The sequence below is a fragment of the Amia ocellicauda genome, chromosome 5, assembly GCF_036373705.1.
Source record: "Amia ocellicauda isolate fAmiCal2 chromosome 5, fAmiCal2.hap1, whole genome shotgun sequence".
NCBI classification, from domain to species: Eukaryota; Metazoa; Chordata; class Actinopteri; order Amiiformes; family Amiidae; genus Amia; species Amia ocellicauda.
In genome coordinates, this window is record NC_089854.1 from 20,771,505 (window position 1) to 20,797,189 (window position 25,685).

Sequence of the window (25,685 nt, forward strand, 5' to 3'; positions counted from 1 at the left end):
GCAAAGCCAGTAGCTTTTTTCTTTTCTTTCTTTTTTCCATTTTCTCCTCAGAGGTTTCTGGAGATCTTAAGAAAACTTTCAAAAGGGAGACTTGTCTTTCAGCCGCACTGGGGGTCACATGCGTCTGTCTGCAAGGCTCTTCAAATACTTTTAGGACTGTGTGTTCATCAAGACGAGACCGTGTGCACACTCCGCTAAGGGCCGCCACTCCCAGAAACCACAACTTCCTGTTTACAATGTGGGACACCCAACCTGTGGCCAACGTTATTCGCTCCTCCAGCAGACCTTCTCCAATTGGTTCATGATTTCAATAGCTGCCGTATCGAACGGTTCAACACTGGAATCGCTTCAGGATGGGCCGGGAAAGACCGATTAGAGCTGCTTGCGCAGCATCAACCATCCGGACGGGAGCGCTTACACTTACACTGCCTGCGGTTCCTTGAATTTCCCCACTTGCTGAATGTGGTACATGAGGTCTCCGCCGTTCACGTACTCCATCACGAAGTATAGGCGATCCTGGGAGGGAGACAGAGACACAGATGGGGAGAGAGAGACACCGGGGGGTTAAAGACCGAACATCAGCGCTGCACAGAGAGCGATTGTTATGGCAAATGCTGGGGAAAGGATATCGAACACGACACGGTGGCATTTGTGCGTTTTTAAACTTCAAAGCGAATCCCTCAAACTGTCTGATGATGTTTTCTTAAAAAAATGACTATTTCATTCTGGCTCCCTTTCTCGTGGCACCCTGTTTTACCTCATGACACAGGAAGAGAAGGATAATAAAGATGGTAGGTGCTTGAAAGACCTGAGGTCTTGTCAAATTTAAATACAATAAATGATCAGCTCTGCATAAATATTAAAGTGTATATGAATATATATATACAGTGAGGGAAAAAAGTATTTGATCCCCTGCTGATTTTGTACGTTTGCCCACTGACAAAGAAATGATCAGTCTATAATTTTAATGGTAGGTGTATTTTAACAGTGAGAGACAGAATAACAACAAACAAATCCAGAAAAACACATTTCAAAAAAGTTATACATTGATTTGCATGTTAATGAGGGAAATAAGTATTTGACCCCTTCGACTTAGTACTTGGTGGCAAAACCCTTGTTGGCAATCACAGAGGTCAGACGTTTCTTGTAGTTGGCCACCAGGTTTGCACACATCTCAGGAGGGATTTTGTCCCACTCCTCTTTGCAGATCCTCTCCAAGTCATTAAGGTTTTGAGGCTGACGTTTGGCAACTCGAACCTTCAGCTCCCTCCACATATTTTCTATGGGATTAAGGTCTGGAGACTGGCTAGGCCACTCCAGGACCTTAATGTGCTTCTTCTTGAGCCACTCCTTTGTTGCCTTGGCTGTGTGTTTTGGGTCATTGTCATGCTGGAATCCCCATCCACGACCCATTTTCAATGCCCTGGCTGAGGGAAGGAGGTTCTCACCCAAGATTTGACGGTACATGGCCCCGTCCATCGTCCCTTTGATGCGGTGCAGTTGTCCTGTCCCCTTAGCAGAAAAACACCCCCAAAGCATAATGTTTCCACCTCCATGTTTGACGGTGGGGATGGTGTTCTTGGGGTCATTCCTCCTCCAAACACGGCGAGTTGAGTTGATGCCAAACAGCTCGATTTTGGTCTCATCTGACCACAACACTTTCACCTAGTTCTCCTCTGAATCATTCAGATGTTCACTGGCAAACTTCAGACGGGCCTGTACATGTGCTTTCTTGAGCAGGGGGACCTTGCGGGCACTGCAGGATTTCAGTCCTTCACGGCATAGTGTGTTACCAATTGTTTTCTTGGTGACTATGGTCCCAGCTGCCTTGAGATCATTAACAAGATCCTCCCGTGTAGTTCTGGGCTGATTCCTCACCGTTCTCATGATCATTGAAACTCCACGAGGTGAGATCTTGCATGGAGCCCCAGACTGAGGGAGACTGACAGTTAATTTGTGTTTCTTCCATTTGCGAATAATTGCACCAACTGTTGTCACCTTCTCACCAAGCTGCTTGGCGATGGTCTTGTAGCCCATTCCAGCCTTGTGTAGGTCTACAATCTTGTCCCTGACATCCTTGGACAGCTCTTTGGTCTTGGCCATGGTGGAGAGTTTGGAATCTGATTGATCGATTGCTTCTGTGGACAGGTGTCTTTTATACAGGTAACGAGCTGAGATTAGGAGCTCTCCCTTTAAGAGAGTGCTCCTAATCTCAGCTCGTTACCTGTATAAAAGACACCTGGGAGCCAGAAATCTTGCTGATTGATAGGGGATCAAATACTTATTTCCCTCATTAACATGCAAATCAATTTATAACTTTTTTGAAATGCATTTTTCTGGATTTTTTTGTTGTTATTCTGTCTCTCACTGTTAAAATACACCTACCATTAAAATTATAGACTGATCATTTCTTTGTCAGTGGGCAAACATACAAAATCAGCAGGGGATCAAATACTTTTTTCCCTCACTGTATATATATATATATATATATATATATATATATATATATATATATATATATTTCTTTGAATGGAATATGTAAAATTATGTTGTATAGTTCTGTCTGTCTGTCTCTCCCCCTGCACACCCACTTTTCCCTGCACAGCCACTTTTCTCTTTGTCTGGTTCCACGTGCAAAACACGTCAGACCACTCTCTCCCCCACAGTCCTTTGTGCATCCCAGAATGCTTTGCGGAGGAAGCAGTGACGTCACCCCGATGCTTGTTAACTCCACCCTCCAAAGGAGGAAGAGGAAGTAGAGAAGCGAGGGCTGAGCCAATCCACATGCACATCCAGGACACTGCAATCTGCTTATTGGACATTATGCACGTTTTGTTTAGAACTGTATAAAAATGCAAACCCGGAAGATATCTGTAAGAAAAAGCTGTTTGAACCCGAGACCGCCTCGCGTTTGCTATGTTCTTCTTCTTCCGGGCCGGCTTGATTAAAATACCTCTTTTCCATTTGGAACACAACTCCTGTGCTGCCGTTTTCATCAATTTAAGAGGGTTTCTTCAGTGCTTAAAAGGGGAAAAAACAGGGCTAAATAATTCAGTGCTTTGTAATGTTCCTCTCAATTCAGATATAGTACATTTAGGGTCTGAGCAGTACAGAGCAAGGGAGAAGAGAGGAAGGATGCTGTGAATTATGAATTTAATTCGCACTTTATGATGGAAGCCAAACCTAAGAAGCCCGACACAACGGGAGCAGTCTGAGAGAGGAACCCGAGGTTTTTATCTCAGACCACAGCTAACCTGTTTCTTGTTATTGCCTCACTCGAGCGGGCCTGGAGGTGGGCTGCCCGAGTAGTTAAGCCTGATGCTTTTACGTCCGGGCCCGATACGAGAACTCGAGAAGCCCTGAGGTTTAAACCCTGTCAACTTAACGAATAAAGACCCTAATGGACCTTGGCATTGGTAATCTTGATTAATTTATTTAATTAGTGACATTATGATTTATAACACCCCCACCTCCCATCTCCTCTGAGACACAACACAGAGATCTACCACGAATTACGCCAATAAATTATATTTTTAATAAGCGGGGCTCTGCGGTGGGGTTGCAATCTCCACTCACAGACGGTGTTTCACAGGAGCGATAACACACAATATCGGCATCCTGCGTCACGCCATTAAAAACGGAAAGACGCTTTGGTTCAGAATGATAAAAACAACTCTGTGCAACTCTGGAGGAGAGGGAAGCTCTTCCTCTCTCTGACTCTTTCTAACGCCCTTCTCTGCTCTGTGTCCTCCGCCGGTGCTGAATGACACCAGCCCGTCTCCACAGGGCCGCTCGGTATCAATAAAATTCTGACTCAGTGTACTCTGATCATTGCAGTATACGGCTGTAAACACAAGAGAGGAAGGGACATGTGGGAGAGCAGATATAAAAACACCTTCCCACTCTTCCTCTTAGACACAAGACAGACTCACTTAAACGCGATATTCACCCCAAGAAGCCGCTGCTCGATCAAAGGGAGGAGGCCATTCTCTGAAACCCCCAGTGCCCTGCTATCTCTGCTCCTTCCATGTCTCACACAAACACATTTCTGTCTCACTTCCCCACCCAAGACAACCTTCAGAACAACACAACTGGGACCCTCTGGATCCAAGCCCACCAGACATGACAACACAGAAGTAAATCGGGCTGCAGGAACCGGCCCAGCGTATCGTGTGTGTGTGTTGCGTCTCGGAGAACCCGAAGCAGACTGGGCCGGTCCAGGTGTCGCTTACCACCGTCTGGAAGCAGGAGTGCAGCTGCGTGAGGAACGGGGGCTTGTCCCGGTGGGCTAGGACCCTCTTCTCCACCATGGTGCACTCCACATCATCGTCCTGGATGACCACGTCCTTCTTCAGAATCTTGATGGCGTACAGCTGGTCTGAACCCTTCATCTCCGCCAGCATCACCTGCGGGGGGGACGCGGGACACAAAGGTTCAGGGCCTGGCCATTCAACTGGGAACAGTGGGACCATTTGAGAGGGAGGAGCACTTAGGGTGCTGCATATATATTCCCAGTATTCACACTTGTCCCTTTGATACTTCAGATGCTGAAATTATCATAATTTAGTTTCAAAGTTCAAAAAACTATACTGATTTCTCAATTCCTTTTCACAGTTTACTGACCTTCCCGAAGCTGCCTTTGCCCAGCACCGCCAGGAAGTTGAAGTCTGTGAGTTTGACCCGGTCCAGGTTGTTCGATGGGAATCTCGTCTTGCCGTCCTCCGGGGGACTGATTACTTTCTTCCCTGGGCCGAGCCGGGCTTTCTACAACAACAACCACAGCCACGGGGTGGGGGGAGAAGAAAAAAAAAAACTTTACTGGAATCGAGACGAGACCTCTGTGGGCTTTGAATCGGCATCCATTCAAAAACAAATGGCAAAACAAAACAAACAACTGAGGTAAAGCAACAACAACAGAAAAACTAACAGATTCAGATGACGTGCTTGATGCGTTTGTGCTGTAGTGAGGAAACCACCACACCCCCGCTTCTCATCCACACTCAGATTTGGCTTTGAGACGAGTACAGCCTAAAAACACCTGAACTGTCAGGTACACGATCCGAGGAACTGATATTGGGGGAAACCTTGTGCATCGCTTATCCTTTAATTCCAAAAGACATCTTTCAGTTTAGGTAGACATTACACACTAATTGTCCCTTGGCCCCTCTTATGAAGGGCATATGAACATCAACCTCCCAACAAGACGTCGGTGTTATAATGAAAAGCTATTGAATAAAATAGTAAACCAACCAGGAAGTGCTGTATAACACAAGAACACTACATGCATCCTGGAATACAAAACACAGTGTGTATATATATTCATATTTCTTCCCCTTTTAACTGTCGTCATGTAAAGCCGCTATGAAATTATGCAAGCGTGCAACACATTCTCGCTGGGAAGTCATTTAAAGCATTAGCCGAGACACAATATGCAGAATGACCAGTCCAGAGAGAAAGCAATCTTGCCAATGTCCTGGTATGGATAATGACTTTGGCCATTATAAATAGCACCCTGATTACAAACAATGATGCACAACCTATCTCCAATTCTGACCATTTCTGTAATATCAACACAAAAGGATGTGTGTCGTCGGCGCCTGCCAACTGACCACAACCAGAGACACAACTGTATCAGGTACAACAAGGCAGAAACCTTCAGAAGACAAGGACGAATGAAGGATTGCGTATGCTGAGCGCTACAACAAAAGGCACGGGATGAAAGACGTATATATAATTAACTAACCCCTTTTCACATACGTGGTTTCCCTTCAGAAGTGTAAAGCTATTTGTAGCACCATGTGCGCAATTGAACCCCTGTCACAGGGGAGACCAAAACTGCGAGCACAACATCCCGTGGAGAATGACGTGCCAAATACAATAGGAATTTGAAAAGGCAGTCTCACGCCCAGTGACTCTTTCTGGATTAACGACATCAGCGGTGGCTGGTGACAAACGCACATTCGCAGCCTCATTCCTACACAACATCTGGTAGTCAGAAACACTGTGCATTGCCTGTGGTTCACGGCAATCTTGTTACCAGGGCACTGCGTTGCTGTCTCTTGCGTGCGATAAAACATCCTCGACTTGGTTACTAATCAGTCTGATAATTGAGGAGTTCTCACATGTACGTTAATGTTCAAATCCTGGCGATGTGTGGAGCCAGGGCTTCAATCCACACCGTCCACCCCATATCCTTACAGTGACACGATGCTGTAATTGTCCAGGTCTAGCAAAACATTAAAATCAGTTTCAATAAACTGTGCAACAATTTGTCAGGATGTGATAATGAGTTCTACAAATTGGTGTGTGTATTATTATTCATTTGTGTATTGTTTGTGATCGTTAGTGTAAACCTTTTTGGCAGCTTCGTACAGCAAAAATGCTTGTCTGAGCATCAACACACCCATCCACAGCAAACCGGACAGCGCAAGCTACACATATCGAGAGCTTTAACACAGACAAGGCAGAGTCTCCAAGTCAAACGCTGCAGATCGGAGCAAAGCACACATATCTGCAGCAGACAAAGCTCGTGCTGCGATCTGGTACATCTGTAAATGTCAATCTATCTTCTACAAAACCTTTTAAATGATTGTTATGTGATATGTTGTTTTTGCTGTGTTTAAATGACTCGTGTGTGCGCGTTTTGTGAGCAGGGAGCTGTAGCGGCGGCCACAGTGTCTCCCAGGGAAGCTTTACAGGTCAGTCGCAGCTTCAAGGCTGGTTAATTGTGCCCCCACACGGAGAGAAAGGCCACACTGCAAAGAAAACACAACACAGAACAAGGCAAAAGCACGCAAACTCATCTCACTTCCTCTGGGACGCACCTCACCAGTGTCCTGCCGATTCTGGTCCTGTAAACCACACGGGGAGAAATCAGCACTTTAATTGCCCTCCGACACACACACAAACACACACTCATTTCAACACCTACATACACCTTCACTGATGTGCAAAGTGTTTTACAAGCCGCATACCGCTGTCATTAGAGCAAGAGGCTGGTTTCTGCTCTGTGGCTGAGAACTATATGTCAGATTACATTCAGATCGTCTGCAAATGTGCAAAAAAGTATATGAATAAAATGATCTACACAGTATACATATGGGCGTTCCCCTCTCATGGTTCCTTTCAATGTGTGTGTCCTTCCTGTACAACAGCTGCTGCCGGAGATAAATATGATGCAACTTGGATTTCTACTATTTTTTCTGTTGTGAGAGGAATCAGTTTCTGAATGCTTGCAAGCCTAGGAGCAAACAAGAGGTGTCTGGATACATTAACAGGTTTTCATTGTGAAAACAAACGTGTTGATTAGAGTTTCAAGGCCAAGTCACTAATTAGACTGTTTAACACCATCGCTGACTATCTCAAAGTCACATTTGCCAAGACATCTGTCAAGACAGGAAGCGAGTTCTGGGCAAGTCCGCAGAGCCTTTGAGCTACAGACACCCTTTCAGTTACACTCTGCCCCCTTGCAGCCCCTTAGTCGGGAAAGGGCATCTGGTATCGAGGGAGAGCTATGGACAAGAAAATAAATAAATAAATGAAGCAAATGCAGCAGTTGGACTGGAGAATTGGGCCTGATCGTTAATGATCGTTAGGCCCACACCTGACAGCATGAGGACGGGAAATGAGAATTGAAAGTGTTGTGAAAGCTAAACCAGCCCCAGATTATTTCCCACAAGACCAATTCTTACAGTGCAGGAAGGATATGTGCCGCTGGAATTTGATCCTTATGTGTCAGTGCAGAGAGCTGGAGGGAGGTGTACCAATTACTCTCTCTCTCTCTCGGAGTGGGGTACATGACCACTGCGGGACTGAGGCAGGTGCAAGGCTTTATCAGCTCTAGTTAGATGTTCAGCTTCCTGCAAACAGCAGACAAACCTCCAGTCCCCCGCAGAGATCGTGAGACTCACCGAGCGAGACTCAATCTCAGTCACATCCTCGCTTCACAAGATTCGCAGCACACATTGATTCCTAGCACACACAAAATCCGGAAAGCATAAATCGTCTTCGCAAGCCCCCCAGGTCAACACCTACATTTACCCGCCCCCTCCCGGACCCAGGTGCTTTTCACATAGTCTCACACACTGCGGTCTTCACAACGTGTGATCTCTGGAACAGGTCCTGACCGGGCACATCTCGGGCAGAGTTTGGTGCTTAAAGAGTGAGCACATTTGTCCTTGAGGCCATTAAATACGAGGCTCGGACAATGATCTCTGTGTCCTGCGTTTCACCTCAAACCTCCGCACAACACTTCTCCTGTTGCCAGGACAACAGGAGCTGAATGCTCTGAAAGGAGGTGAAAGTCCCTGGGAATTATCCTGCCGAACGCTGCCAGGGGGCCGGGGGGCTCACACGTACACCACACAGCCCCCTACCAATCACGGCGCCGTGACCCCTCTGAGAGACCGCCACCAGAACCTATAGCGCTCCGCCGCCGCCGCCGCGCACAGGGGCCGGAGGAACTGGATTCTGTGATACAAGGCACTATCAACAGAGCTGCTTTCAAACTGAACTGAGCTGAATGCAGAGCTGCAGTTCTGCTCCCCCTGTGCGTCTGTCTGCGAAAGCTTTCTTTTTGCAGGACAAGCACTGTGGGAGTCAATGTTTATTGTAGGAATAATAATAATAAAGATCTTGCAAGACTGTGCCTGTGCCCACACATAGACTAAACAGTAACACACCTCCACCCCAGTATAACACGGTTACAGGTGAAACCGCATGATATCGAATTTGCTTTGGCCTCGAGCATTTCCAGTATTAATAGTCAGCGGATAATTGTCGTTAGAGCTGAGACAGTGATTGCAGTAACTAAATCTGCTCTACAGTGGTTAAATTGAATCTCCTACATTTAATTTCAATTTTATAAGCTTAATTAAAATGTACAGTGTATTAACAACACCAGTATTAAACACTGCAAAATGTAGCCACCCTGCTAACACACAATGTTGCCACAAAGTGGTATTTTAGCAAATAGGAGCAGGGGCCACTTTATCACTTTTGTCAACTATATGTAGATTGTCAAATATATGAACATTTTGGAAATGGGAGTGTTTACTGATAGAAAATGTTCAAATGAAGCTAAAAAGTAATCAACGGATTTATATGGTCAACGTTATAACTTTAAGACTTGCAGACAAGGCAGTGTGAAAGTCTTAAAACACTGTAAATGTGTGTGGCTTTGTGTTTCCACTTTCAAAACCCTTGTAGCTTTAACACGCTATATCCAAATTCGCATTATATCGGATCACGTTATATCGTTAGAGGGTATCATGTCTAGGGACCACTGTATTGATCAGCTGGTTCACCTAAATGGCACTTCATTACGTTCAGTAATGCATAATACATGATCCTGTGCTTCCCTCTAGTGGATCGTGCAGGAACTGCTTCAACCACTGACTGCATGTCAACCCGACACAACTGGGGAAGACAATGTAACTTACAATGACATCCAACTCAAATAAAAGAAGAGATCATCCGGCAAAAGCATCCCAGAGTGCTCTGCAAGAGAAACTCTCCACGTGTCCACATGCAGATAATGAACACGGCTTGAATCGAATACGTCTCCTCGGGCTGGAGTCAAGGCGCCATCAATAAAGGATGTGACACTGCAAATGCTGCACGGCCCTCCTCAGCCCCGTCTGATGCAGAGGAGGAGGTGCCGGTCTCGGACATCTTCTGTTGATTGCTGTTTTTATACAGGGAAGCTTTCAGGGATCCCATGCAGAAAAAACACACCTACACACAGAGAACAAAATATACAACCTATTGTAAATATATAGATGAGATGTCCTGATGGGTTAATGTAAAAACTAATCAAAAGAGTACAGATTATCTACGGACACAGCTATAAAACCCACTGTTTGTGTTTTCCCTTCACGAATGCAGGGCTTGTACAGCTTCCACTGATGTTTCAGCATTTCGTAAACTGCTTTCAGCTGGAGGTGTTGCTCCCTGTGTACTCGCCTCGACCAGAGTGACTCCTGACAGGTGGCTGCAAGGCCTCACTCGGTGATGACAGTAAGGCACACACGGACACATGCCCAGGCTCTGAGTGGGCGGGACAGCATGCCGACAGCCAGGGCTTTGCCTTCTATAGTCAGTGCTTGCGAACGACTAGTAGAAGTTAAAGCCGTACAGAGTAAGACTAGGAGACACGCTGTGAGGCCAACATGGGCGCAGAGCAGGTGAGACGATGGGAGATGGACACGGAGCCGTCCAGGCAGCGGATGGAGGATGGGATGGGGGGATGCTGGGATGTGTCGAGAAGGGGAGCGAGTCCCCCCCGTGGACCCACAGGTCCGCTCATTGACTAATTTACTAACAATCGCAGCCGTTGGTCGGCACGGCGGGATGGACTTGTTACAATGCGTAAGGATGCTGCCCGAGTCCCTCACTGGACACCATCTTGACCGGCCGCACAACACGCCCAGAGAGAACTGACAGGAACCTGGAGAGTAAAAGAGTCTTTCAAAGGGTCTGGTTCATCCCTTAGATGAGAGAAATCCAAATTCATTCATCTGCTTTTCCTTTTGTCATCCTGTTCTAACATGGCTAAGGATGACCTGAGTTCTCGGTAGCGGTCAGTCCCTGTCATTCTCCTTTACAGGCAGTGCCTTCTTCCCCGGGGAAGAATTCAGTTCGGGATTCCCCTTTTTTTTTTAGCCGACTAAAAGTTTAGTTTCACAGAGAAGCTGAGTTACTCATTGTTAGTAAATTGGATCTATTTGTAGTAGCTAGAAAACTACTTACAAACAGCAAGAGAGTGCGTGAGGGCAAAAAATGTGTGACAACACGAAGGATAGATAGAGAGAGAGACCGAGAGAGAGGAAGAGAAAGAGACAGAAAGAAGGAGAGCTACCTTGAGGAAGTGGATATTAATGTGGCAGTCCTGAAAGAGACAGAAGAGAGAAACTGAAGCGTTAGTAGGGAAGGGGGGAAGTGGCCATCGCTCACAGAAAGAGAAGTGTTAAAAACAAAGGAGAAGCAGGGGAGAGGGACTCTCCCAGCCCAGTCAGAAACAGGAGACACACAAAATAATAAAAAATAAAAAGAAGAAAGCAACATGTATTATATAAAGAGGGGCGATATCTCTTTATCAAACTAGAGACTCGCAAAGACAGCACTGACACAGAGCAGCTCCAAAGACACAAACATACTCGGATTGTGGTTTTTATTGCCAACAGGAAAACTACCCCAGCTCTGGTACAGAAAGTGCAATAAAGCCCAGTATCACAGTATCAGTAGCATTTACAAATAGTTTTAATGGGACGTTTGACAGGAACTGTGGAATTACTGCCGTTGTTTGACTCTTTAGTGTGTTACGTGCGTTGCTTTAATGAATACTTTTAGTATTGTGGGTTTGAATGCGTCTCCGTGGCAGTCAGCCTCTTTATTAAAATGGACAATTCCTAAAAAAAGGGGCTACATTAATATAATAAGCTTTAGTGAACGAGACCAATGATATTGTTGAAAAATGAAAAATGTATTTAATTTTCCGCTGAGCATAAAGCCGCAGACTAAAGGTTACATTTCAAACCGACGTGAGTCAGCACTAATGGTACCAGACTTATAATGCGGCAGTGCGGCTCCGGGGTAAAACTGGGACGCTTTTGAAGGTGAAAATCTGCAGTTTAAATTAAAAAAAAGTGACACCAGTGTGCAATTAACAAGAATTCCTGTGAAGGCTGTGTTTGTTTCTTGTAATCTCAGGCCCCGTGTCCATGGGAACCAGTGAAGACTCGGCGAGACGCGATGCCAAGGGAACCCCAAGGAGATGCACGGTGCGCAGAGCCGCAGATTAAAAAACAAAACGCTCAAACAGACACAGAAACAGAAACTGGGTCCTTTCCATTTCCTCTCTTTCTGTGGCAAAGGGTTCTCTTCACAGAATAAACGTGAAACAGTCAGAGTAGCATCGGTGACCACAGGAAACCCTGCCGTACTGCGGCTACTGACTCGACGGAGGAAATACAAGGCAAAGACCATCTTCAATACAAAGCAATACACATAGTGAAACTACACAATTAAAATGAAAGCTTATCGCTTATATCTGTACTAATACTCTGGGGCGCGCTTGCTTTTGAGGTTCATTGCCTTCCCAGTGATCCGATCCTACTTTCACCTGTATCCCTAATTAAATCTTAGCTCAATCTCAGTAGGTTATCTGCTCTATTTTAGGGCCAAACAAAATTGTGAATCCCAACCCGAACTAAAGCCAAAATGTCAAGCAAGGCCAATGAAAATCTATACCCGATTGAGAAGCCCTGACTTCATTGAAAGTTTACTAGGGACTCTAACCCTAACCCAGATCAATATATAACTTCTTTACATATATAGCTGTAACACTTAACTCACTCAAATCTATCTTTCCTTTCTCTACTGCAGTACGTGAGCATGTGAAGCAAATATTGTCCAAAGTTGCCAAAACCAGACAACATTGCATGAACTTCCTGTCTGACTTAAAGTGCCCTTCCTGGTCTTCTGTGTGCAGCTCTCTGTTCAGCTGAGTTGCACACTCTGCGCCCCAACAAAAAGACCGCCTCCCACCCCCCCGCGTCTTCTTGGAGGTCCCGTACGCTGCTGGGACCACCCTAGCATCACCAACGCGAATGTCCCCTCTCCCCGCCTCACCTCAAACTTCTGCATCAGCTCCAGGTTGGGATCGTCCACCTCGGGAATGGGCACGTTGTAATACTCGCCCTCCTCCTGGTTTAGCATCTTGTACCTGGGAGATGGGGCAGAGGAGAGGGTCAGGGGCACGGACACACAGAGTTGGGTAGGGAGGGTCAGGGGCGCGGACACGCTGTGTGACGGGGCAGAGAAAGGTCAGGGGGTTGGACACACAGAGACGGGCAGTGGAGGGTCAGGGGCGTGGACACGCTGAGAGACGGGTAGGGAGGGTCAGGGGCAGACTCGCTCTCCGCATGCAGGCATTATGTGGACAGAACAATACAATTGGGCATCTTAAGCGGTTTACAGAAGGATATAGCGGATCGGCCAGGAGCACGCCTGATGTGTGCTGGGGAAGCTCAAACACATGGTATCGACAAACAGAAATGACTCAAGTTGCCACAAGAGTTTAAGAACTAAATGTAAAGGTGGCGGTGAAAGCCTTGTGCTGAGAATGGTGTGCCCATGACCAGAACTTCATCAGGCCAAAATAAATGACTTCAATCATCCCCTGTCTTAACTCTGTTTAGTTAGGTGTTACTCCAGGCTGAATCCGTATGAATTCAACTCAGAAAACATGTAGTCGATGAGTAAGCATTGTTCAATTAACCATCTTTAGTCATCTAAATGAATCATGGTTTCAAAATGAATACTTTTCACAACAACTGTAAACATGTATTTAGCATCAAATTGGCCTGGCCTCCAGAAACACAATGGCACGGGGACAGTGGCACAGCACTGCACCACCCAGCCGCTTCAATAGGAGTGTTGCAAAGCCAGGGTTCTGAATTGCGGCTGTCTGGAGCGGCGCTTCAGCACAATAGCCATTTTTAACCGCAAACCGCCATCGCCAGCGATCTTTCTGAGCGGCTCAGCAGAGATGCCACTTGAGTTTCTCATCTGGACAAAAGCCAAACTAAGTGGTTCCTTGCTGGGGACTTAGAGAAAAAAAAAAAAAAGCTGATACAAGGTAAACTGTCTCTGTAAGCAGCAGCTTCGAAAGAAAACCTGTCAGTTCAGGACATTTTTTGCTTTTTAAGGCGCTGTTTAACACAGGAGTGTTCTTGCACAAACTGCTGAGTTATACAAAATGTTATGTAGAGCCTCTGCTTACAAAAGCCTGTGATTACAAACAGGCAGGCTCACAAAAGCAGTGGCATTTATCTTTAATTTGATTTTATTGTCCCCAGTGGCAGCAGACGAGTTCTGTTATGACTTACGCAACCATTCTTCTCTAAAAAAAATAAACGTTTCGCCTTCAAAAACGTAAGACAAGTACAGACAAGATACACAACTATACAGGACAGGGCAAAAAGGCAACACTGGTCTGGAAGAAGAAAAGTGCGTCAGATATGACTGATTGTTTTGTTCATCGTTTTATTGGAATGGACTTGGAGAGTGACACTCCTCGGGGGGAGAGGGCAAAACTCTACAACGGGTTGCATGAGTCTTGGAGGTTCTGACCGGAGTGATGTGGGGGGCTGGGGGGTGCAAAGGCAGGAGTAGGAGCCTGTTTACCAGCCGCAGACGGGAGACTTGATGAGTTCCGAGACGCCGAAGGAGAGCGAGCCCATGAAGTCGTTCCTGGTGGTCCTGTCCCAGTCCCACACCTCCACCGACAAGCGCCGGTCCTTGTCGCTCGGCTTCAGCTTGCTGGATACACAAGACAGCACACCGTCACACAACTGCCTCGGCCTCTAGTTCATGTTTTCTTGATATGTTTGTTTGTCAACCCCCTACCACTCCTGTCCCCTTTCCACTCGTCTCCATCTCTCCTGATTTAAAAACCCATAAAGTTCCCCATTTCATGCATTCATCAGTGAGGAGCAAAGCAGTACAAAGATGGCCGCCCATCTGTTGCTCAGCTACAGATTATAAAAGAATAAAAGCTCAGCTCTCCCTGCTGTCTGGCTTTTCTGCTACAAACCCACCCCGCCAAAAGCCATCCTGCTACCCTCAGTGACCCTGCGGAACATATATTAGGAGTGTTCTGGGTCTACGGCAGCAGGATTACACAGTTACTTCCCCTCCACTCACAATGTGAATGACTCGTTCCAGTTGGGGTTCAGCGAGGAACGGATGGTCCTGGTTTTCTGCTTGGTTTCATTCTTGGGGTCGGGGATGAGCTTCAGCTTGACGTAGGGGTCCGACAGCCCGTTGGGATCCATGGGAATCAGATTCCTTGCCTCGCCCACTAGGGGGCAGAAACACACAAACAATGAAGGAAAGAAAGAGAGACAGTTGAGAGAGTTGAGAGGATGCCACGACTCAGCCTAGGAATAATCCTGGGCTTTTACCACCCAGGCTAATCTTACCTGCCGCACTTCCACCGGTGTCTCAGCAGGAGAGAAACCCCTCCTGTGCTGGGATGCAGTAACTGATGGTTTATATTCACGTACAACCGCAAAAACAACTCAGGACCAGAAGCACACGCTAGCACCTTCCCGTGCACTACACCAGTAAAAGTGGATCTGACAAAGCCCTCTGACCAGGCTGATAAATAAGTGTGAAAACACATTGCACACATTGTTTTCGCTCCCGGTCCTGTCCACAGCATCCCTTTGCAGATGTTGGTTAGTTCTTGTATGATTTTGCTGATGAGATGTTTGCCGTGACACATTGTACATGTGTCTACAAGAACAGCACAATTGAACCGGTGGTGCCCTTGGAATAAGTTGGGCTTCTGTTTAAAATTCTCTCATTTCAAAACTAGTATGCAACTAGAAACCATTCTTACAAAAATATATACATTATCTTTCTCTTTCTTCCTTTTTTATTTAACAAATCCTATATATGAAATGTCTGTCTGATAAAATACATTTTATCCATCATAATCACAATGCATTGAGAGAAATTATTTATTTATTATTTATTTAGTTTTCTTCAATGGCAAACGCACTCTCAGCACAGGAAGTGCTCATATTGAGGAAGAGCCCGATGAGCCCAGTGGATAGAAAGCAAGCAGGGAGTGGGGTGTGGGTTCCCTGATGGTCTGCCAATACCTCGGCTCTCTAGCGTAAACAAAAGAGACTGCAGATTTTGTATTTTATTTTCGTGCAACTGCTTATGGCTGCAGCTGACAGTCGTAGTTACCACCTCATAATCACCCCTGCAGCGCTCAGCTACACACTTTGGGGTGAATGTCCTGTGTGGTTTGGCAGGACCCACACCAGGCTGCTGAACAGCGCTGTTGAGACGGACGGAAACGCGTGACCCGTGTGTGGCCGGCATCTGCTCTTGTCACATGAGTATCTGTAGGACCAGCACAGTGCATCACAGAATCAGTAGGGCCCAGGAAGTGCGTCTCCATGCTTTCAGCCAGTCAATCAATCAATCAATAAGTTCATTACCTGCTGTTGTGTACAACACAGAGGCCACAGCTAAAATTACACCTTTTCTTTTTTTGCAAAATACTTTGATTTGAAGGGTAAAATTCAAAAGGCTAGAAAACCATGTGGCTAGAATATCCTGGGGCGCCATAAAATTGCATCACAGAGCGAAAGTCTCCTCGTTTCCAAAGAAAGAGTGAAGAAATAAATAAAGTTGTGTGTGGGGGAGGCGGTGTGCAGTATTTACTAGTCCTATGCAAACAGCCTGTTAACTTGCGTTTTTTTCCCCACCACCAGCAGCGGCTGACATTTGAGCTAATCAGCTGTGGACGGCAGAGATGCGAGGTCATGTTCTGTGTATTCTCCGTGGCAGGGGGTATCGTACGGTGGGACAGGGGACAGTGCGTTACCTATTTAACAGTGCCGGGCAGACTGCGCACAATTAGCTGCCCTGCTGGGGGTTACCTTTAAAAGCACAGGCGGCCCGAACATATCGGACTCCAGCGTCACCATGGAGATCTGCATCACTACAGCATCGCTGGACCAACAAGTCCAAGGCTGTGCAGCTACACTAGTGATTCACACACAGGGATGATGAAACTGTAATCATATCATACTAATATACATATATACACACATACATATGTAAATGCTAAAGATATACCTCTGCTGTATGGACTTAATCTCGTTCTCTTACAAGACATGCAAATGTTATACACCTAAATCGTAAAAGTGTTAAAAAAGTTATGAAATATAAAACGTTACAAACAAATGAGTGCCAATTTGAGTGAAATTTGAATGACACGGTTCAGTAAACAGACATCGCCAGACTGCCACCTGCGCAGCTGACCGGCGGCCCACGCGGTCACATTCAAAGTAACATCGCAACCACTTGGCCTGAACCAGTATGTTAAAACGCCAGAGGAGAGATTAACACACAAAAAAAAACAACTACAATTTATTGATTTATCTGTGAGAAAACAGGCCTAAGAAAACGGGTCAGACTGGGCCCTCGGTTCTGTCTGCTGCCAACAGCTCTCGGAAGACTGGGATCATGTGACGCACAGTGCGATTCACACCCAACCAGGGGATTATAGATATTACCCTACAGGTGCATGTTTGTTTACTTCTAAACATACTTTGCATTAAACAAATAATGATCATATAATTTACATCAGTGTGTGCCGAGGGATCCAGCTTCAGAGATATTTAATAAGATATCACCTTATAATTGTGTGTTTGATTTTTTCAACAATAATAATAATTTACTGATAAATCATACATCTTATACAGAGTTAAAAACAACAATCCAAATGCACAAACATAAAGAGGTGAAAAGCAAGACTCTACAGCCCAGGCATTTGTCGCACCGGCACACAAGTCTTCACCTTCAAATTAGCGATCGCAAAGGTTAGGTTTTGCATAATTTAATGTGTAATCAAAACCTGTATGCAAACGCTATACTGTGAGTGACCTTTCCAGGCCTTTCTCGTGGTTTCGGGAAAGCTGTGAAAAAGAAAACCGAGCTGAGCCGCAACGTTGTGGTAGATTGGTGTGTGTGTGTAGTGTGTGTGTAGTGGTTTGTGTGTAGCGGTATCTGACGGGGCACTTCTGTGGAAATCGCAGGTCACCGGAGGCTGAACCAGCCTTGTATTTCAGCCGAGCGACACCGTGTGTATAGGTGTGTTGTAGTTCAGAGAGATCAATTCAGGATCAAGGGAAAGAGACGAGAGAACCAAAGAGAAATATTCAGTGTTTCGTGCATCTGTGTGAATATCAATACACGGCTGCAACAACAGCACCGAAGCCATAATCTGATCTGATCCCCATACATATATAATTAAATATAGAAAACATGATGTCTGTGTGTATAAAACTGGCAGGAACTACATTGAGGCTGTCTATAACAGTATAACAGTGATTTCTTAATTGCTTTGATCATTATTTCAGTTAGTATTCTACAGACAGACAGACAAACAGATAGACAAACAGATAGACAGACACTGGCACACTGTTTATATATATTCCACCACACTGGGGTGATGGCAACTGTTCTAATAACACATCTGACCAGTAGGAGGAACCAGAGGCCTTTCTTCTTTTTCACTCTTTGCCTCTATGAAATAGAAAAGTGAGGCTCAGTGCCCAGCAACAAGCTGCTGTCTTTCCCTTCTTCCTTCAGCGCGCTTTCCATGCCCCCCCACACCCCCAGGCTTGAACACTGCCTTTTGCCATGGCTCGGGGGAAATCGCCTCTGCTAGTGCAATAAACACTGCTCCTGCGAACAGAGGAAGAGGGACGCATTAGCCTTCCCTTTGTGTGAGGTGGACAGCTCTCTATTTCCCCGTTCTCCGTCTCTCCCTCTCTCCCCCCCGGCTCCGGCTCCCCGGGCCTACTGTCCACGGGCTCCCAGAGACGCGGCGCGGCGAGGAGCTCCCCTCCGCCGTCAGCTGTTGCTTAGATACAATAACGAGAATTAGGCCTTCTTTTTTTCTTTCTTGAGAGGCAAAAATAAATAAATAAGACGGGGTCAATCGTTAGTGCAATTGCCAGTATCCCTTCCAAGGAAGTTCCAGTTTAGGAATTTGGTGTGTATTCACATGGCAGAGACAGGAAACAGGCAAACAAACAAACCCACAAAACAAACCATAAAGCGTTCAAAACGAATGCATGAATAGAAGTGGCTAACTGTGCAGCCATACTGAACACAGACAAAAGCGTTCTCTGCGAGGGAAGAGTATGTTTCTATTCCCAGGGTTTTCTCATCTCTGAGAGCACTGTGAAATACTGCCATGTGCTATGAGCCTCGTCAAAGACAGTCCCTTTAGGATGCCGTTTTTGGGAGAGAGTTCTACAAAGACTGGTAGCTGCAGAACTGAGCCCCTGGAAACGGCAGATCTGACAGCCACATCAGTGCACATGCAAATACGTGCCAAGGTTATATAGAGGGGCACCCTGGTTCCCTGGAGGTGGCAGAGACAGTGTCAGGATGGAGACGGATCAGCGTTGGTCACTCAGAGAGAGCGAGCGATATCCCGGGGAGGGGTTTACTGTTTTTCGCTCAGCCTGGCGCTCGGGGCGACAGGGTACTCAGCCTGTATCCGACAGGGAAACAAACAAACAGAGCAGAACTGGCACAAGAGCAGTTTTATAAGCTCTCCCCTGCATCACTGCTAGACAAGAAGTGCAGCGAAGAGCAAAGACGGTGGATTTACGGCCCATCATAAAAGCATTAGATGCAGTTTAATTCTCCCTTAATTAGTAATTTCTAGGCAACTCACAGATGTATTTATTTCTTTATTCGTTTGAACATTAGGGACTACAAAGATTGCAGCTCATCGGGGGCACACTGCGCTTCTCCCAGTGGGTTGAAGAGTTGAAGCGGCGTGCAGATTGCGGTGATGTGTTGAAAGCGTGTTGCCTGTCACCAAGGTGTGGACTTGTGTGGACTGGTGGACTTAAAGGACTTAAAATTACTGCATTAAAGTTATAAATCTTACCGCTGGCTGAGAAACATTTGGATGAATAAGTATAAGGAGTCTGACTACCCCATCTCAGTGCAACAGCTAAAGATAAATTTAAGCACTCCTCTGAACAGATCAATATCATCAGACAAGTATCTCCAGGTTTACTTTCAAAAATATTTTTTTTTACATGAATGGCCCATTGTGTACAAATCCATTTAACAGCCAGAACCCAAAATCTAGTCGACCGCCCAAAAAAATTCTCTAGGCTTGTCAGTCTAATGGACATTTTACCCTAATCACTACAGCCCCAACCTCAGCTAATTTGTGTGTGTGTAGTTGAGAAACACAGCCCCCGAAGTTCAGTCTGTCTTCATAATGTATATCAACACGAACTTCCATCATTTTCCACGCCTCAGCTCTAATCCCCCCGTGATCTGTCTTTAATGCAGCGAGACGTCGGTCGTTTTGAAGGGCTCAATAACAGGGAGCTCATAATTTCCCGGGGGAGCCATCAATTTATTTATTTTGCCTGTACGAGTCGGGGAGATGACCATCTCCGACAAACCCACGACTACCCACCCCACGGCCCCCTTTCATCACATCGCTGACTGACAACCAATAACGACCGGAACCCTGGGCTACAGATAGGCGTTCAGGCCGGCAGACAGGAAATCCATAGCAGGAGCGATGAGAGGTCGATATTAAATATTAGCGCATTAAGGGCTGGCCATTCCTGGGCATCTCACCCTTAATTGCAAACGCGGGGTTTCTGACAATTACAGCACAGTGCATCACCCAAGTTCCACTGTCGGCAAACATTGCAATCGCTTCTTTCTTTCTTTCTTTCTTTCTTTCTTCTTATTATTTTTTCCAATCTGTGGAGGTTTTGAGATATATTTGCCTGGTTGTTATGGTGATGCCTGGATACTGACAGACGCCTGGCAGAGCTATTAGGAACTCTGAAGGGCTGAACTCACTAAAAATAAAAGGCGTAGCACACCGACTGCTCAAAAGCCTTCATGTCTTGCCTTGAAAATGACCCCCGGTGCCAGTGAGGTTGGGATTGGGCACGGGGGAGAGTACAGCGCCGCACTGCAGGATGAAATGTTTCTTTCTTTCTTTCTTTCTTTCTTTCTTTCTTTCTCTGAGAGAAACCCAGTGCCTTCCACCGCCATTGCGTTTGCTGTGTTCTGGTTGAAAGAAAGCACTGGCAAGGTGGTATTGTTACCGGCACAGTGGAGGCGCTGGAAAAAGAGGGGTGGGGGAGGAAGACAAGAAAGAAACCAAATACAAATAAATCAATAACAACAAATAGGAAGTATAAGAAAGAAAACAAAACCAACAGAAAAAAGAAAATCAATGCTGTTCCCGGCAGTGATATCCGCTTTCTTAAGAGCTGACGATATCTGACCAGCTGGCAATTGTTAGTTTGATTAAGGAGGTGCAATTAAAAATATATTTATTGCAACCAGCCGAGTGTGCTATTAGCCTGGGTGATGGATACCATGACCTGTATTTAAACTGTGGAATGAAAACACTGAGTGTCCACAGAGTGGTTTTCTGTCCAACAGGAATGCATTCCTCAGTTAGTTATCTGGGGATATCTGTTGTTGTTGGTTTGTTTTATAACATCTCCTTTTATCTATACGGTGCCGGAGAGCACGACTGGAACAGCTGCACAGATTGCGGTCTTCCATTCCAGAACTGTCCCGGGTTGCGACCCCAGCGAGATCAGTGTTGACAGACAGGCTGTGGAAATGGCACCCCTCCCAGTTTTATTTCTTAATCAAACAATGATGTCCTAAGATAGAATTCCAGTTTAGCTTATCTGGTGAGGAGAGCACAGGTGCCGGGACACTGGGCGCCTAACCAGGATTGTTCGGGCTTTTTATCACTGCTGCATGGTGGTTAGTATACCTCATGTGAATGGCATGAATACAGGTAGATTGTGTAGGACTCGGCCGTTTCTTTTTCTGATATCTTCCCTCATAAATCTTAATCATAATGCCTCCTCCAGGTGCCCAGCAAGACGCACACAGCGATGTGCTTTGTAAACACAGGAACATAAGACGGCATATGGCACCGGCGTTTCCATGTAAACCCCGTTTTTGGCCCACCTCTACGTCACCGCAGTTCTCCTACAGATCGACACACTCAGAGAATAAATGCAGCTTTCCTTCATCGGAAAAATCCACAGAGTCAATGGGGATGTCGTGCCGAGGCTGGCGAGAGTTGAGGCGGACAGCCATGAAGGCTTCCCTTGACTTCCCCATGGTCTCACTGGACTCCCCCAGGAAGACAGGCCCTGAGAAAGCCTTTCAGAGAGCTTGTGTTCGCCTGGACAGAGAGCTTCAAAGACATCCCCAACAGCGCTTGCGTGATAGACGTGTGACTCTGCTACTTACTGCCAAACCGTGGACTGAATGCCAGATGTTTGTGTGCCTGGTCGGCAGGAATGAAGGGGCAGTGGGCTCCTCTCTTCCTACGGAGGAAAATGCCAGAACCCGAACCTCAACAAAAGCCCACCCCCATATTATGAATGAATGTATAACAAACAATACGTCTCGCCTGAGCCACCAGAGTCGACATACGAACAGAACAGCTTTTTATAAATCGAATATGATCATAATCCTTGTCCTGACCTCATTCTAGGAAGTGGGAGTCTGTGGCGCTGTGGCCCACGTGCTTAAACCTCTGAATAATGTGAACACAGAGATCCAGTGGCTGATATGGTTTTGGCAGGAGTTCAATTCTTATTAGATTATTTTTAAAAAAAGGAACTAATAAGTTTAGGAGGGTAGATAAAAGACAGGCCCAGCTTTCTGTCTCTCTGCTCAGATTGTGCGCCTGTGTTGACGAGGCTTCAGTCTGTATTTTTGCTCCTCCATCTGGCCTGAAGTCACTACAGTGATATTCAAAGCGACGGAGTAAATAAAGTCCTGGCGGCACCGATGTCCCGTGATGAACAGGGATGTGCCGGGGCTGTCGTTGGTGTCACAAACTTTAACCAAAATAAGAAACACGCTTGATATTATAGCAAAGAATAATACAGCAGTATAGGAACAACCTAGCAGTGGCAACGAGCTGGAGTTTTGCCTGCGAAGCAAAGAGTTTCAGTAAAGTGCACAGCATCAGCACGATCAGCAACACGCCTAGGACATTTCTTGCGAGATCTAGAAGTTCATACTGACTGTGTTTAAGCACCCTCGGCATTTATCTATGTTTCGCAACTTCACCTCGCATATCCAACACCATTTTTAACAGAAACGCTCAAACTAAAAACCCGTCGTGGAGTCTCTCTCTTGACACACGGACACAGCACTTTACTGCACGCCGAGAAGATGAAAGGAGTCGATGCACTCCAGCAACGGGAGCTGTGAGGACTCGGTGTATTGGGCCCAGACGGGCGCCGGGGTATTGGGCACGGTTTAGAGGTGGATTGCTGCTCAAGTGGTTCTCTCAGGACCTGTGCTGGAGTGGATACATCGGCACTGTGATCACTGTCAATAGTGTCTTCTTTGTCTGTAATTGCTGGTGGGTGACCTGGTTATTAAATATGATATTTCATGACGGCGGGTAACTAAGATACAAAAACTAAATGATACACAAAACAATACACACTCTGTCCAGTGAGAACAATAGTTGTCCTGGTGGTGTGGGCTCTGGGCTGATCGCACTGGCAGCATGTCCAGCATATTCACAATGTGCATTTGTTTCCTCACAAAAACTAAACTGTCATTGTGGCAGTGATGGATACTACATCATGCAGACTTTCAAACATGGGAAGATAAGAGAAAGACAAATATCTTGTAGCTGATCCTTGAGCCTAGCTGTTGCTGGTTTGCCTGCTTTTTGTGTGTGTTTGAGTTTCCGTGGAACTGGCAGCTGATTGGCCGAGTTACAGAACAGTGCATCTTGGGAACGGTCTGTGTTATGATGGGACAGGCAATAGTAGAGAAGATGTTTTTATGTACTTGGTCAAGAGTATGAGAGTCCTAACATGTCATTTCTGTTTGTTTTCTTGGCTAAACAAAGCTAATCAACTTCTTATTAAAATACCAGACTTAATGCACTTTAGACGTCTTGGTTTATCTCAGAAAAGCCAATCTTATCTGTGCTGTTACAAACCAAGTATATTTCATAACCTAAAGCTAATATTTGTTCAACAGCTGGCAGGAAAGTAATTTTCCAAGACTTTAATGGAGTATTTGACATTTCCTGAATTGTCCTGTTATTTAATTTCACCGGCTGCGGCTGAGGCGACTCCTATATGGTTTCTCAAGTATATTTAATTCAACACCGGGATCCTCATAGATGTTAAGATTTATTACCCCATATCTGTTTCAAGTGCTTGCTCGGAATCCTGCTCGGATTCGAACGGCCCTCTCTCTCTGGGTCCGGAGCAGCAAATCTGTCAAAAAACTATCTGGCATTTGAAGTTGCATGAGCCGAAATAAGACGGGCGCAGGTTGAGATTTTAAAGCATCTAGTCCAGGTGGTGACCCTCATGTTACTCTAGAGCAGTGGTTCCCAACCCTGGTCCTGTTGGTTTTTGTTACAACTGAGCTCTCAATTACTTAATTGAACCATTAATTGAACAACTAATTTCCTATGAAAGTATGAAATTGTATAAGGAACTTATCTTATTAAGGAAACAAGTTTTTTTATCAGTTACAATATTTAAAAAGTCAAATGTAAGCAAATTATTACGTCAATTAAAGTTTCAATTATGTAATTAAGACCTCGGTCAGAACAAAAACCAGCAGGGTAGGGGGTCCTGCAGCACCAGGGTTGGGAACCACTGCTCTAGGGGGTTCAAATGCTCGGTGTCTAGCTCTCTATAACAGCATGACAGACAGGTACAAGGCTGGGACACTAAATTAGCAGCAGAAACTAATAATTAATACAACGTTAGCAAATATCTGTTATTTAAAAATATAAAGAGCTTGACACACCAACATGATTCCTGAAACCTTCGTTGTCTTACCCCTGCGCTTCTTTCAACTAATCGCTGTGGCGGCCCGACACACACAGATAAGATGCTTTAGCATTAGTTCCATAGCAATTAATTTCACATTCAAACAATAACCCTATAATTAGAAACAATTAAAGTGCCTCAGAACGGAAGACTGTGCCACTAATATCAGCCCCACAGCACGAACAGGGACAGCTTTAAAAAGAGATCCAGACAAGGCTGTGTACATAATATTTCATGAAGCTGCTGGGAGCGATCGGTGAAATTTATTGTTACAAATTCTGTAGGAGTCGTGACACTGAGTGTAGGATCAACACAGATCATCTTTTGCCGGGACCTTCCACCGCTAGTGCATGGCACGTGCGCTGGGTTGGGAAAAGCCCGCCTCTCTGTGCGCTCTTTTGACACCTCCTGGGAACGCCAAGGTGTCCCACTCACAACCCAGGACTCGGTTTTGACCCAGGACAAAAGATAAACGACTGGTTGACCGGTGAGTCAGTCAGGTATGAAACGAGTGGCTCGACGTGTGACCGACCTCGATGTTAAGGCTGAGTCGGGACCAACACTGTTCTCTGAATTAGAATTAGCTGACAGCATTTTCACTCTCAAACCTCAGGACTGCGAGTTAAATCCTCCCTTCCTGCCTTCAGCACGAACCCAGGGACACACGGGTAATGGGCTACTGCTGTCTTAAACATCCAAATCTTGAGTTACTTCTGATATAGCTGTTCACTAGCAACGGATAAACAGACAATAATACTTTTGAGTCGTGGCGGTCCTGATTTTCCATAAATAAACAAACACGCACACTGGAGCTCGGTAACATCTGACGATGTGTTCATTTATGTTAAAATCGTCCAATGTCCCTGTCAAATAAATAATAATAATGATGAAACACAGAGACGCTCACAGACACAAATATGAAGCCTTGGTCCTCTGGGTGTGATTCCGAATGCAGGATGTCAAGTGCTGGGCCCAGTTTGGTGACACTGAGATATGTCCGTGGGGGGTTTATCCTGATAGATTTACAAATGTCCAGTTGAATGCAATCCAGTCTCCAGCCGGCTCCAATGTAAAAATGCTGTGGCTTGTTGGAAAACACTCATCACTGCGGGCTGCAAGCTCAGCCACCAGCCCGGCCTGTCATGTTGTGTCAAGAGGCAACTTTGATCACAATGCTATGATACAGGCGATTATTATAATCATACATGTATAGTGCTGTATCTGGAGAGTAGAGTGCGGTGG

At 45.7% G+C, this 25,685-nt stretch overlaps 1 protein-coding gene across 2 annotated transcripts in view; it reads right to left on the bottom strand.

The window, feature by feature from the left end:
• prkcab (protein kinase C, alpha, b) overlaps window positions 1-25,685 on the bottom strand; it is a 171,625-nt gene that overhangs the window by 28,354 nt on the left and 117,586 nt on the right. The window contains exons 6-12 of one of the 2 annotated variants that reach the window (XM_066704257.1): window positions 14,707-14,863; window positions 14,188-14,322; window positions 12,631-12,724; window positions 6,825-6,851; window positions 4,624-4,764; window positions 4,233-4,406; window positions 425-516 (exon numbers count right to left, since the gene is read on the bottom strand). In XM_066704257.1, coding sequence (XP_066560354.1) covers window positions 425-516; window positions 4,233-4,406; window positions 4,624-4,764; window positions 6,825-6,851; window positions 12,631-12,724; window positions 14,188-14,322; window positions 14,707-14,863 — 820 coding nt within the window. The remainder of the gene's footprint in view (window positions 1-424; window positions 517-4,232; window positions 4,407-4,623; window positions 4,765-6,824; window positions 6,852-12,630; window positions 12,725-14,187; window positions 14,323-14,706; window positions 14,864-25,685) is intronic. The other variant, XM_066704258.1, reaches the window with a different exon arrangement.